A 13,913-nucleotide genomic window follows, 5' to 3' on the forward strand; every position below is an offset into this window, starting at 1 on the left:
ACAAATAAAGACATTCATAGAAGATGTGTATTATGCACATTTATATTTATTTCATAAAAATGTGTGTGTAATAATCTGTGAACTAAACATAATCTACCTGTCAGGGCACTTTTTCCTTGAATCTCGCGAGATTTCAGAACTGGAGCGTTGTGGCGGCGAGAATACACTAGTGAGACTGTGGAGTTGTTGTCGGAGAGAGCGAGAGGGGGGGCAGATAGAGAGTAGAGAGGAGGGAAGGCTAGAGTGTAAAATAAATAGCAATAGGAAGAAGCAATACACGAAAGTTATCATGGCATCGGGGGACACCCTGTACATAGAAACGGATGGCTCAGAAATGCCGGCCGAAATAGTTGAATTGCACGAAATCGAAGTAGAGACAATCGAGACCACAGTTGTTGGAGACGACGGTGAGCACCAGCCTATGATCGCCTTACAGCCTCTCGATACAGATGATCCGAACTCGATTCACCCGCACCAGGAGGTGATTTTGGTGCAGACGAGAGAAGAAGTGGTGGGTGAGGATGACTCCGAACTGCACACAGATGATGGTTTCGAGGACCAAATTCTTATCCCAGTGCCCGCCGTGGAGGAGGACTATATCGAACAGACTCTGGTTACTGTGGCCGGGAAAAGCTCGTCAACAGGCCGGATGAAGAAGGCTGGAAGCGGAAAGAAATCGGGCAAAAAGAGCTACCTGAGTGGGGGAGAAATGGGCAGAAAATGGGAACAGAAGCAGGTCCAGATAAAGACGTTGGAGGGGGAATTTTCAGTCACTATGTGGGCATCGGGTAAGTTAAGTGAATTCCTGCAAGCTGGCGCCTCGCTTTGTTCTCAGGATGTGTGTCGTGTGACTGGGCCCTGCTGGGGCCTTGTCCTCCGCCAAAGTAGGAAACATTCCCCAACTCCGAGCCACTTAAACTCCATTTGAAATGTTTTTGTTTTTATGGGAAGCCATGTTTTATGTGTCGATGGGCGCCGCCATATTTCCCCGGTCTAGAAAGTATGGCGGCCCGAAAAAATGGCGTTTATTTGGCCGACGAAGATGGCGGCGAGAGTGGGAGCGAGTGCAGCTAGCTCCGCTAGGCCGCTGTGGCGCAGTTCAGTTCAGCTCAGCGAAGTCGGTGGAGGTGGTGCATTCAGGAACCCCTCAAACATTACAGTTTTTCCTCTTTAGTCACGCGTTTTTAGTCACATGATTTTAAAAGTACAATAAACTATGTATTTTGTTTCGGAAACTGTATCATGTTTTTTAATTCTTTGCGTGAACCCTAAAAAGTGTGATTTTATCAGCTTGATATAGAAACTGGTTTTGAACTGGCTATTCAACACATGGAGAAAATGAAAATTGAGATGATTAAAAAAAAACACCGAGTTTTAATTTAAATTTTATTTGGAAAACATTTTTTGTAAACTTTGTGCAGCCAACCTCACCTTACTTGCGTTTCTACAGTGAATCGTTATGTATTTAACGCAAAATCTTTTAAATTTTCTGTTTTTCCTCACATTTTATGTTGAATAGACTGTCACACAAATGCACCATTCATACTGTTTGGAAAACTGTTTATAGTGTACTTTTGAGATTAAACCATTTGCAACTCAACAGAAATCACCTATTTAGCAACAACCGGATTTTCCGTAATATTTAAGTAGGAAATTAGTGAGGGCACATTGAGCTCAAAATGCACTGTTGTAGTTATGGATTTCTTTTAAAAACTGTTCCTCTATCTTTTAGATGACAAAAAGGACATAGACCACGAGGAGCAAATCACAGGAGAAAACTCTCCTCCAGATTATTCGGAATACATGACAGGGAAAAAGCTTCCTCCTGGAGGCATCCCAGGCATTGACCTGTCAGACCCCAAACAGCTGGCAGAGTTTGCAAGGTAAGTGGTGATAATGTTGAAACACATTGCAGCTTTCAAAACAAAACTGTATTGGCTCCATGAAAGACAGACAAGCAACACTGCTGAAAACTCTGCAGACCTGATAGATTAGATGCAGTTTTGCACACTCTAGTTTTGTTTTGTGTGAAGTGCAACATTGAGCATAAATGCAACTCCACTTTAACACATGTAAATGCATGCATTTACATATGTTAAAATGCAAAAAAAAAATAGCACTGTATGCAAATAAATGCTATTTATCTGTTTTCTGGGGGGTTTTCTAATGCTAGTTTACATGCAGCTAGTTTACATGCAGCTACTTCCATTTCTGTTGCAGAATGAAGCCGAGAAAAGTAAAAGAAGATGACGCGCCCAGGACGATAGCCTGTCCACACAAAGTGCGTGTGCTCTGCATGTTGCAGCTCAGAAGTTTGCTGATTGCTGTGTATTTGTTATGACACCTCTTTTGAGAATATGCAAGTGTGTTATGCATTGGCATGCCATTATGTGCAAACAAGTTAAACTAACTGTGTTTCCTCTTCCCTGTCAGGGATGTACCAAGATGTTCAGGGACAACTCTGCAATGAGGAAACACTTGCACACCCACGGACCTCGGGTGCACGTCTGCGCAGAGTGCGGCAAAGCGTTTGTCGAGAGTTCGAAATTGAAGAGGCACCAACTCGTACACACGGGAGAGAAACCTTTCCAGGTGAGGTCTCACACGTGGCAGGCTGTCAGTTATTTGGCTTTCTCAGACAGCCTGCAAATATTTACTTTGATTTAATAGTAGGACATAAAAATACTTATGGAAGTGTTTACCTTACTCAGCTGGGTTTGTGTGTTTTAAGAGTGGTTATATGCAAATTTTGCTATTTCATCATAAGGCTACTGAGCTAAGTTATACATGAGCTAAGTTGAGACATGAAGTAGCATTAACACTCTCTCTGTCTCTTTCCCAGTGCACATTTGAGGGCTGTGGCAAGCGGTTCTCCCTGGACTTTAACTTGCGCACACATGTGCGTATTCACACTGGAGACCGTCCGTATGTTTGCCCCTTTGATGGCTGCAACAAAAAATTTGCCCAGTCCACCAACCTGAAGTCTCACATCCTCACACACGCCAAAGCCAAAAATAACCAGTGAATGAGCCGCGCTTCAGACGAACGACAACACAAGGAAACACTGGAGGATTTGACCTGTATGTCCGCTCCTTCGACAGCCAAATGATCCCTTGGCCTGCTTTGTTGTGACATAAGAAGTCCCTTTGTGTTGCCTCTAGGGTAAAACGTTTAAACGGAAAAAGGCGTCTTCACAAACTTTTTGATACACAGAGGTTTTCAACAAGCAACTTGTGAGAACCCCAACCCCCTCAGGCCTCTTACCCTACTTTGGCTCTACCTGGATGGAACAACTTAACAGTTTCTTCTTGTGGAGATGTTATTTCATGGATCTGCACCCAAGAAACTTATTTATATCTTAAGACGAGCAGTTTAAAAAAAAAAAATGTTTTTGCAATATTCTTCAAATTTGCGTCAATCCTTAGCAATGACATATTTTCAATTTTGTACTTTTCCCCAAGTGTGCATATTGTACACTAATGAACAAAGCCCTTTTCAGACATGGGATCTGTGAAAGTAATGGTTTTCTGTCCTTCAAATGTAGGTCATTTTTATGTTTATGTTTTTCTCAAAGTTTTATTTAGACACACATGACAGTGATTGGCAGAGTCGCAGTACGCATGCAGTACTTGCCCTTCCTGGAAAAGCCTTGTTGACTCTGTGACAGCAGGTTTTCTCAGGATCGACTCTTTTCACTGTGTTTTTAGTTTCTTCTGTCATTGTCACTAAGAGCAGGTTGTGTGTATATGTGCTGCTCAGAGAGCTGCACACAGGCTCAGAGAAAGAGAGATGTCTCTTCTGTTTATTGAAAGAGGAATGTCTTTATCATAAATTAGAACCTGATTTTGGAGAGATTTGTATGTATTGCTGTTGAGGGCATTCCCTCATGAGTTCAGCTTCAAAGAAAAGTTTAAATGGAATCATGCACAGTCAAAATCACTCAGATGCTCCTCTCTTAATTTGACTGCATGCATTCAGATTTGTCTTGAAAAGTTAGAAGTAAACGTTTCCAGGTCCGACCTAACAAGATTGCCATTTAAGGATAAGTGAACATGCACTTGGGCAGGTGACGCATTCAGGTGCCCTCAAAATTAAAGAAAGGGATTGCATGTCTGAAAGGGGCTGTAGACTCTGTGGTGATGTATGTAGTCAGATTGTCTCTGTAGCTCTTCTTCGAAGAGGTTTCGGTTTGTTTTACCCTTTCTTCCTCACGAGTGTGTTTCGAGGATGTGACTGGGTGGTCTCTGCATATTTTCATTTTCTACAACACAATATCCTGTAGATCATAGACATGTGATTTTCAATAGTAATCAGTGATTAAAATGTTTCCCCCTTGCACTACCAATGCAAAACGGTGTCATTTGTTCTCAGTTTGAAATCATTCTCAAATATTTTATACTTAATTTAAAAAACAAAACTAAAACCTCCATTGTCATATAACTGGGATACTTGTACATGTTTGATACTATAGAATAATAACAATGTAACAGGTTAACTTGTCGAAGTCTTTCACAGGGAATTACCGAACTTTGGTTTCCTCTTTCATTCAAATAGAAATAAATAAGTGGAACTTCTTTTTGTTTAATCCTTTTCCATAGTGCGTACACACAAATGGTAGTTTTGTCAACTTTTGCAGTTACAAAGGTTCATCTGTAAAAATTTGTTTGTCGGCTTGTTTTTCTTCGCGTGCCAGGATACTGAAAACAGTAGAGGCCAGAGGCCGTGTTGACATTTGCATTGGAAATGACAGGGCAGAATTTTCAACTTTAACCAGTTTGCATAAGGTCTTTAGTCATAACCCACTTATATTACATTTATCTATTTACACTTATTTTCAATGCATAATTTGCAGATTATTCTTGATTAATAATAAATTAAAATGTTAGCTTCAAAGTGTGGCGATTGATGAATTCACCCACAGGTAAATGATGATTGAGACTGGGAGGAGACAAAAATCCCTGAGAGGGTTGTGCCACAAAGGCTGATTGTTGTAAAGTCAAATATGTAGCTCCGGCTCCTGTGGCAACCCATTGTGACAGCCAAAGGAAGCTCTAATAAGCTCACATTTCCAAACTGCAACCATCATAACATACTTTCAAACATCGAGGATAATACTGAACACCCATCTGACATTTTGTTGTACATAATCTGGCTTTAATCAGTCCACAAAAATAGTAAAGGCAGTGCTTTCACAACAAGTACAACAATGCTGGTGGGTAGAATTGCTGAATCACTTCAAATCCACATATTACAACACATCTTGTCATTTCACAGCAGCAAATCAAGATTTCAAAGGTCCTCTTAATCAGCACACCACAAAGTATGTTCCCCTTTTTAGTGCACATACATGAGCGGTGTTTTAAAAATCTCAAACAACACGATGACTTGTACCTAGTTTATCCCTGCCGAGTAGTTAGGAAGTCTCATTCCCTGTACAGATCAGATATTAATCCAGCTCACAGTCATTAAGAATCAACAGCACTATTTTAAAACAAGCTGTGCATAAGAAGTGATTACAGTATATATTTCCACCTTTTCAATAAAGTTATTTAATCTTTTTGCATAGCCAACTGTACGTCCTCACTGTGTATCTAAAGGGATAGATGTAAAGCCAAGAATATCTCAAATCTGGGTCAGTTATAAATGCAGTGAACAGCAGAAAATGGCAGCTGTAGTGCAGTATTAAAAAACTACCACTATAATTATCCCTGGCAAACATACTTGAACAGTTTGAAGCCTTAAAATGAGAGGTGATGCAATTATCCTTAAATGATTCAGCAAACAAAAATCTTTAGGAGTTCAATAATCCTTCAACTTCAAACGTATACCTGAATAAAACCAAAAGAGGCAACCTAGAGTATAGCTATTCGACCCTTTTGCCTTTGGCATTGTGTGTCTGCCGTCTACTCTCAGAGCAGGCGCTGGTGGGTTATTTGCAGCTAATCACTCAGGAGGACAGCCAGCAGGGCAGGATAGTTTGGCGTACCCCAGCCGGTAACAGGATCCCACGAAGGTGCGGCACAGAAACCCTGCCCTTGAACCTGCTCGTCCAGACAGCCATAGTGGCAACCTTCAGTTACCTTGAGACAAAAGTGAACGGCATTTAGGAAACAGACCTCGACCATGGATATTTGGTTTCTTGTTTTAAAAAAATGCCTTAGTGAACACCCGTCATAACAGTAGCAGCGTAAACAAAGCTTGTTTTTCGGTTAAAGCGTCGCAGTGTCTATGTTGTGTAATCTATACAAGTGGAGCATTCTTCAATAGTTTGGTAACAACAAGAGTCCTCCAATAATTACTTCAAGTACTTATCTACAGTAATAGTATAATTAGCTGCACTTACATCAAATAAGGCCTTTCCATTCAGCTTATAGAGTCGGGGGTTGAGGAAGCCCAGGGCAGGCAGGCCCTTCATGAAACGTTGATCATTGATGAGGGAAAGCATACCTCCGACTACAGGGGTCGATGCCTGGATGGGTAAGCAATGCATGTGAGATACAATGAGCCACAAGAAGCAGACATTCAAAGCAAGTGATTTAAGGTAAGTGCAGACTGTTGGTGGTGCAGCAGGTGGTGAATGGGGGTGGCTACACTCTGTAAACACAAACATTTCTTTAACTGAAATAAACCTCCCATGATGTGTAAGGCTTTTGTACCAAATGTAAAGGAATCTGAAGAGCGCAACATGGGGGAATGAAGCATCGACCTTTTAGACCTTCACTCATTTTAAAGCAAATCCCCTGTAGCTATTGAGTTTGCCTGCTCAGATCCATCCTAACTGCACAGAGTCTGTTCTGGAAACTACAGGTACAGGTATAGATATTTATGTACAGATGTATGATTGTGCATTTTTGTTGTATGCATATCAGTGTGTAGGTATGAATGCACTTGTCTTACTCTATATGAGCCATTGGCTGGTGATTTGAAAGTCAGATGAATATTTCTATTATTCATTAGACGGGACCAACTCAATTTCAACCACAGAATCTGTGTTATTTATATAGAGATGTCTAATGTATTTGTTATGTTGCTTCGATGAATGTCCATACACGTCAAGTGTACTTTGTTGGAAATAAACTTATCTGTCCAAAAAAACTAAACCTGCAACATTTTAGGAGCCCATAGAGGAAAAAAGGCACCAGCTTCGTTTAGTCTGTCAGTTTGCCCATTGGGCTAATTTTATGGTTCTTCTGTTTCTTTTTTCCTCCTCTGCTACATTGTCAATTCTCTATTTGCTACAAAGGATACTGACCGAGGTCCCCGACACCCACGGGACAGGCACTCTGTTGATGACCACCCAGTAATTATCAGATAGGGCAGCCATGTCTGGGTAAGCCCTTCCGCTGGTATTGAAGTATGACTTAGGAGGGAGGGATGCCGCTACAGTCTTTAGATAGCTATTCACCGCAGTGGTCTGTGGGAACACACACAGAGCACAGATAGCACTGTTTACACTGACTTTTGGGGGGGGAAAAAACACACGATGATCACTGGATACATAAATGAACGGAGATGTATCATGTATCACTAAAGGCTGATGATTTTACCTGGTAGTCGGGCATCTTAAAGATGTTGCTGAAGCCTCCACCACTGATTGAGTCTGTGACTTCATACGTGACCTTATAGGGGTTCTTGAAGGATGTGCCTCCTACTGTAGTCACATATGGGCTGGAAACAAGAAGCTCTTTAAATCAGATTTTTTTTAATATAGTAAACTATCTGTTGCAAATAATTACACGCTGCTTTAGTTTCACAAAACTGGAGTTGATGTTTTACCTTGAGGCAGGGAAACTGGGCCTGAAGGTGTTTTCTTTCCCCAGATGTCTGCATCCAGCACCACTGTCACCTGAACACGACACAAGATCAGGGTGATTATAAGTGAGGTGGCAGGTGATGGTGCAGTAAATTTTACTAATGACTGGCAGCCTATTGACTGTTGCTTTGGAGCCGTGATAAAAAGCAAGCAGAACAAAAAGGTATCGCGTACACATGCCGTGCCATCAGGGGTTCAGTATGAAACAATGGTGCTGTATTCATGTTTCAAGTGACATAATGATCTGACAATGAGAGTGACTTTACAGTCAGGTGACATATTGCCAAGGAGACAAAGCCTCTTATTTTCTTTACACGATCAGGTAAAGAATTCCCCAGTTATTCAAGTCAAGTCTCATTTTTAACCAAGGTGACGAAAACCACAAAAAGCACCACAACATGTCACACACATGTTACTATTACAAATGTTACTGTTATTACTGACCAGAAGCAAAGAGCAATGAGATTCCTCTGACGCCGGCCTTCATGAACTCTGTGTTGATGCGTGTCATGTAGGCTGCAGAAAGACTGTCTTCATCATCTCCATAGCTGATAGTGTGAACCCAGGGCAGGTCAGTCATGTTGCTGAGCAAAATCATCCACTGGAGGAAAGGCTCCTGGGACTCATGGCGACCTGGAGGCACAGCAGAACAATTTAAAGGGAAAAAAGAAACGTTACTCTGTGTGGAGGTTGGTTTTTTTTCTTGCTTTTAACTCCAAGCTCTGACCTCTTTGCTAAAGGGTTTATCATTTCTATATCATGATTTTGTTTTGAATAATCTAAAAACCGAAAGACAAACTCTTTCTCATACCTGGATTGGTGAAGACCCAAGTGGAGATGTTTGCCCCTGTGCTCATGATGTACTCTACATCCAGACTGGCCTCTATACCAGCTTTTCCTCCCCCCTGGGTTCCTACAACTCGATCCACCTCAGACCGATGCTGGAAGGCACCACCGAACATGGCCATGAACTCAGCCAAGTCAGCGGGATGGTAATATTGCTCCAAAAACTAAAAGAGAAAGCAGCTAGCTACAGTGAAAAATTACACCACGTTATAGTCAGATTAAAGACTTGGAGCTGAAGGTTATATGGCTAGTTGCAACATTTAACCTTTCATCCCTTAAATAATAAGGTGAGTGTATCATACTTGAGCTACAGCTTGGCTGTTGTTCTGAACTGATCCCACATCAGCTGATGTTAGATTGTAGCGAGTCCTTAAAACAGCAGGAGTCACCCCGAGGTGAAACCCTGCCTTAGACTTCTGCTTCTTGCTGAGATCCAGTCCCTTAGGAGGAAGACGGTGAAGTCCTCCAACTGCAGAAGCATACACAAATTTAACAAAAAAATTAAATCCCACATCCACTTCCTTAACCACTTATGTACTTCAGAGTCACGGGGGCGGCAGTGTCAATGCAGATCCAAACCTAATCATATGAGATGCTCTCATAAAGTTCAAAGACTTTGCCATAAAAAATGATGAAGTCTTTGAACCCAAATATATCTCCTCACCTGCATCTCAAACCCACTTTTTGTGTAGTTTCTATTTATTCCTTTTTTGATTAGTCACTGAAGTGCCATTCTGACCACTTGCACATTGGTATTTACGATTTCAACAGAAATATCCGAGAGAAACCCACAACTTCTGTGTAAAAAATTACCCTGTGGCTAAGCACCGGCACCCACACACCAAGCAACAGTTTCTAAGGAAAAAGTGGTTAGCAGCGTCACCTTACACCAGCAAGGTTTCTGATTTCAATTCTGGCTGTAGTTAAGGTGGTTAGAATAAAGCACTATATGATGATTAAAAGTGTGATTTGTAGGACTTTAACAGGTCATTAACACTGCAGAAGCACTGAATACATGTAAACACACACACACAGGTCAGGGTCAAACTTGGGTTCTACTGTAACACCCTGAAGCTTGTGAAGGAGAATATTTGGTGCCACACTGGAGTTTTCTTGGCCACAATGACAATTTAAGTAACCACCCAAAAATTTAGGTCCTATGCGACACTATCCTCTTCCCCAAAATAAAATTCCTGGTAAAAAGAAATGTAATGAAAAGGTTATTGAGGATCCAGTGGGCAGTAGTGACATCTATTCAAGTGGACTGAACGGGACAAAGAAGCGATCTAAAAAAAAAGTTTTTGCAGCAAAATGTGAGTAGGTGTATTTTTTTGCAAGCAATCGTAGAACTTTATGACCTAGGTCTAAAAAAAACCAACATAATAATTAGCAGCTTTTGAAATGGAGCTCACCAAAGTCAAGGTGATGATGAACGTCATCGGGAACCGAGTATGGAGCTGAAGACCTCACTAAATAATGTCCATCTCTCATATAACGGTGAAATCTGCTTCCTGGAAGTAACCTCTCTGCAGTCCTGAGGGAAAAAAGCAAACAAAAGAATTCAGTACAACTATCATTTACTGTCATTACCATGCAAACACATGCAAGTCCATTTATGTGTGTTTAAAAAGGAAACAATGTAAAACAGATAAAACAGGAACTTCTAGTAAGTGAAATCGACTCCTTGTCTCAGCCTTGATTTATGAATTTCATTTTACTCCAGGTCAATGTCTGATTTTTTTTTTAACCCAAAACCGCATAAAGAGGAACTATATCACAAGATACAAGCATTAGTGGGAGATTTACACTGCTACAGAACTCGTGTTGAAGAAGTGACTTTGCGCTTTAACTGTGTCATGAGCAAGTGAGTTGAGTAAGCAGAACAAATGCTGCCAAAGAAATATGCTTACTCTGCAGTCATGGTGCACTGCAAAAAGTCCTGAGTGCGAATCGTAAGGCAGTTTGTAATCCCATGACTCTGCAGCCAGCGATGCACCACTTTCTCGGTCAGGTCAGAGGGACGCACGAGGGAGGCTACTTCCTCTAGACTGAGATGCTTACCTGGAGTGCAAACGAGCACAGGTTAACGTTTAAAGGAGTATTTCTTTCTGTTTTTAAAATGTTGCAGTTATCGGATAGATCCATACCATACTGAACTGAGTCAGGGTCTGACACCAGCCTGAGCTTTTCCTCCAGCAGGTGAACATTCTGCTGCTTTAGGGCAAAGGTCAGTTCGAGCTCTTCTGTGGGACCAACCCGATCCACATGAGCCCACTCCTGTGGTATCCTGTGTAAAGAGGAATAAAAATTTTGAAAATGTATTTTAACAGTCAGAAATTAATGGCAAGCATTTAAATGGCTGGGAGACCTGGTATAACAGACTTATTAATAAACACGGCACCCAGTAATTAATTACATATGAATCATACCTCACTTTACAGTCTATAGCTAGCAGAAATCCAGATGTAACTTAAAGTAAATAATACATATCATAACAGATTTAAAATTGTATGTTTGCTCACAAGACATCCTGGTCTGACTCCAGATATCCACTCCAGACCACCGAACTGAATAAAAAGGGCAAGGAGAAGACCAGTCTGCTGGAAGAAAGGAGAAATCAAAGCATTGAAAATCAGATACACCCAAAACAAACCCGGAAGTTTTGTCAAAACTACAATTAGCACCTAGTGTTATTTCAGGTCGGTAACAAAACATGTCTTGGTGCATCTTTGACGTCTCAATGTGATTCAGGTAAGAAGGTAAAATTAAAATCATACGCATTTCTTCATGCCTTCATGCACACATAGCGTTATGCTAATGCTACATCTATTACAGAAAAGCGCGGTTTAGTTTATTACAGCTTTAACGTCCCACGGCCACTTTAACCTGCTACATTAGCAGCAGCTATAGGTCACCAGTGACGTAAAAAACGTGGGTTAGCTACGTTTAAACAGTTCACGGTATCGCACTCTTCATTATTTATGTAAATAAGCTCTGAAGTTATCTAAAGCACTCACAGTTTGTTCATGGTGTCCTCTCCTGTTTCAGATTTCCAAACTCAAGCGACCAGGTTAGTGTATGCGCACTAGTCATGTGACTTTGTTTTCACGTGATTAGCAACCGCTGCCCCCCCCTTCCCCCTCCCACCACCGATCCTTTAACACGTTTGTAATGTAGTATGTTCTGCTAACTTTTATTTTTGGTTTATTTATGTTTGTTTTGTTTTTTTTACTGCACGTAAACGCTGCTCCTTAACAGTATTCAAATAGAAAAAGTAAACTGGGTTCAAATCTGTGTCACAGCTTCACTTTTGCTGGTTTGGAGGCAAGTTTTGTAAATTTCCTGCTATGGTTTGGATATTTCTGTCCACTCACACTTCTCCTTCACCACTGTGGACTTGGAATGAAAGAAAAATTGTCTCCCCAACTAAAAGCAAAAGAACAAAAACAAAAAAACTAGCTAACTTAAAATAACTAGACGGTAGAAAATAACTAAAATAATATTGCAAACTTAAAAAACCTAACTATAATAACACATACCAGTGTGGAAAGACTAAATTGAATAATACACATATATTTACTAAGTTTGTATTGTAAGTCTGGTATATTTCTGTTGTGGTACAGTACTGTGCAAAAGCCTGGAGTCAGCTCTCATATCTCAATATTTTGCTTCCAAGTACCCAGTCCTTGTACCTGGCCTTTTTCAGAGGAATGCTTTCTTTGTTTGTTAAACCACTTAACACTGACTTATGAATCGTTCAAAGATAAAACAGGCACTTAACTCAAGGACTGAACCAGCGTTGTGTCTACACATAACAGACAGGTCAACAGCAAAGAACTAATTTTAAATGGTTTCTTTAGGCACTTTGTTACTAGCAGCCTGTCACAATAGGCACACAGTTTTGCAGCATTAAATAGTATTTTGCACCAACAAGGTGATTCCTAAAGAACTGTTAGCTAAAAACTTGGCATATCTTGGCATGGTGTGCAAAAAAATTGAGGAAAAAATTGAAAGTGGATAAGAAACGGCAGGCCTAAAAAAAAAAAGATCCACAGCAGGAAAAGCAGTTAGTGAAGGTTATATCCTTCAGAAAAAGGAAAAATCCAGCAAAGACCTGAGAAATGCATCTGCTATTCACTGAAGCCTCATCACAAATGTGGCTTCAGTGAATAGCCACAGGAAACAGCAAGAAAATGAGGACTGGGATAGGTCTTTTCTATTAGAACTGGACTGATCTTATGGAGGGATTAATCCAGTTTTGACATTTCTGGCTCATCATCATCAGTATGTACAGAAGAGAAATCTTGTGGTACAGTATCTGTACAATGAAAATGAAAATTCTTAAAGAATCAAGCACCTTCTTACCTTACAGACCCAAAATACTGTATCACCTGAATAGAGTACTTTGCTCTACTTTTCATTCCTAGATTTAAAAGTAGAATAGGAAGCAGAGCAGAGAGGCCCCTCTCCTGTGGAACCAGCTCTCAGATTTGGGAGACAGACACCCTCTCTACTTTTAAGATTAGGCATAAAACTTTTCTTTTTGACAAAGCATAAAGTTGGGACTGAATCCCTTAGTTAAACTACAAAAGGCTTAGGTTGCTGGGGCTCCCATGATGCACTTTTTCTTCTTGACTCACTATGTGTTTATACGCCACTCTCATTTAAATATTAGTTATTAATAACTCTTTGGCTCTCTTCCAGTGTCTTTTTGTTCTGTTTCATTACCTCCAATCAGTCGCGACAGATGACTGACCGCCGTTCCGCTTGAGGTTTCTTCCTGTTAAAAGGAAGTTTTTCCTTCCCACTGTCATCAAGTGCTTGCTCATTGGGATCTGATTGTTGGGAGTTTTTCTGTATTACTGTAGGGTCTTTACCTTACAGTATAAAGCACACAGACAACTGTTGTTGTGATTTAATGCTATATAAATAAAACTGTACTGAACTGAATTTTAATCAGTGGTGTTAAGGATCTTGTCATAATTATGAATGTGGACAGTACCATGTGGAAGCATTACTGAAGCAGTGTGAAATCGTCTTGACAAAGAACAGAATAAAAGGCAGCCAAAAGAAAGTGTTGAATTTCCTTCAGGAAGCCTGTAGAACTCATCCTGAAGACTACTTGAGCACATCAACACCAACAACCTCTGTGCAACTAAAGCATAAAACAATAATTAACAATGGGGGAAAAAAAGGTTTATTATAAGTAACCCTTTGGTATATATAAAAAAAAAAAATGCAGATACACAAAAAC

General features: G+C 40.6%; 2 protein-coding genes across 3 annotated transcripts; one reads left to right on the plus strand and one right to left on the minus strand.

Annotated features, from left to right (window-relative positions):
- Positions 1-160: 160 nt before the first annotated feature.
- On the plus strand, positions 161-4,352 carry yy1a (YY1 transcription factor a). The gene is made up of 5 exons (XM_026151746.1): positions 161-788; positions 1,733-1,883; positions 2,221-2,281; positions 2,434-2,592; positions 2,843-4,352. Exons 1-5 carry the CDS (start codon positions 290-292, stop codon positions 3,023-3,025), a joined length of 1,053 nt encoding a protein of 350 aa, XP_026007531.1. The 5' UTR covers positions 161-289; the 3' UTR covers positions 3,026-4,352.
- A 780-nt stretch (positions 4,353-5,132) lies between these two features.
- Positions 5,133-11,758, minus strand: tpp1 (tripeptidyl peptidase I). Of its 2 annotated transcripts, none has more exons than XM_026151744.1 (13): positions 11,677-11,758; positions 11,182-11,256; positions 10,807-10,946; positions 10,570-10,720; positions 10,072-10,193; positions 8,962-9,128; positions 8,625-8,823; positions 8,258-8,446; positions 7,777-7,846; positions 7,548-7,668; positions 7,253-7,414; positions 6,344-6,469; positions 5,133-6,080 (listed from the first exon to the last, which is right to left on the minus strand). In XM_026151744.1, exons 1-13 carry the CDS (start codon positions 11,685-11,687, stop codon positions 5,940-5,942), a joined length of 1,674 nt encoding a protein of 557 aa, XP_026007529.1. In that variant the 5' UTR covers positions 11,688-11,758; the 3' UTR covers positions 5,133-5,939. The 2 variants fall into 2 exon arrangements, with proteins under 2 accessions (XP_026007529.1, XP_026007528.1); XM_026151743.1 differs by having other exon boundaries at positions 11,182-11,259.
- Positions 11,759-13,913: the final 2,155 nt, after the last annotated feature.

This window comes from Astatotilapia calliptera, chromosome 19, assembly GCF_900246225.1.
Source record: "Astatotilapia calliptera chromosome 19, fAstCal1.2, whole genome shotgun sequence".
Classification (NCBI taxonomy): Eukaryota; Metazoa; Chordata; class Actinopteri; order Cichliformes; family Cichlidae; genus Astatotilapia; species Astatotilapia calliptera.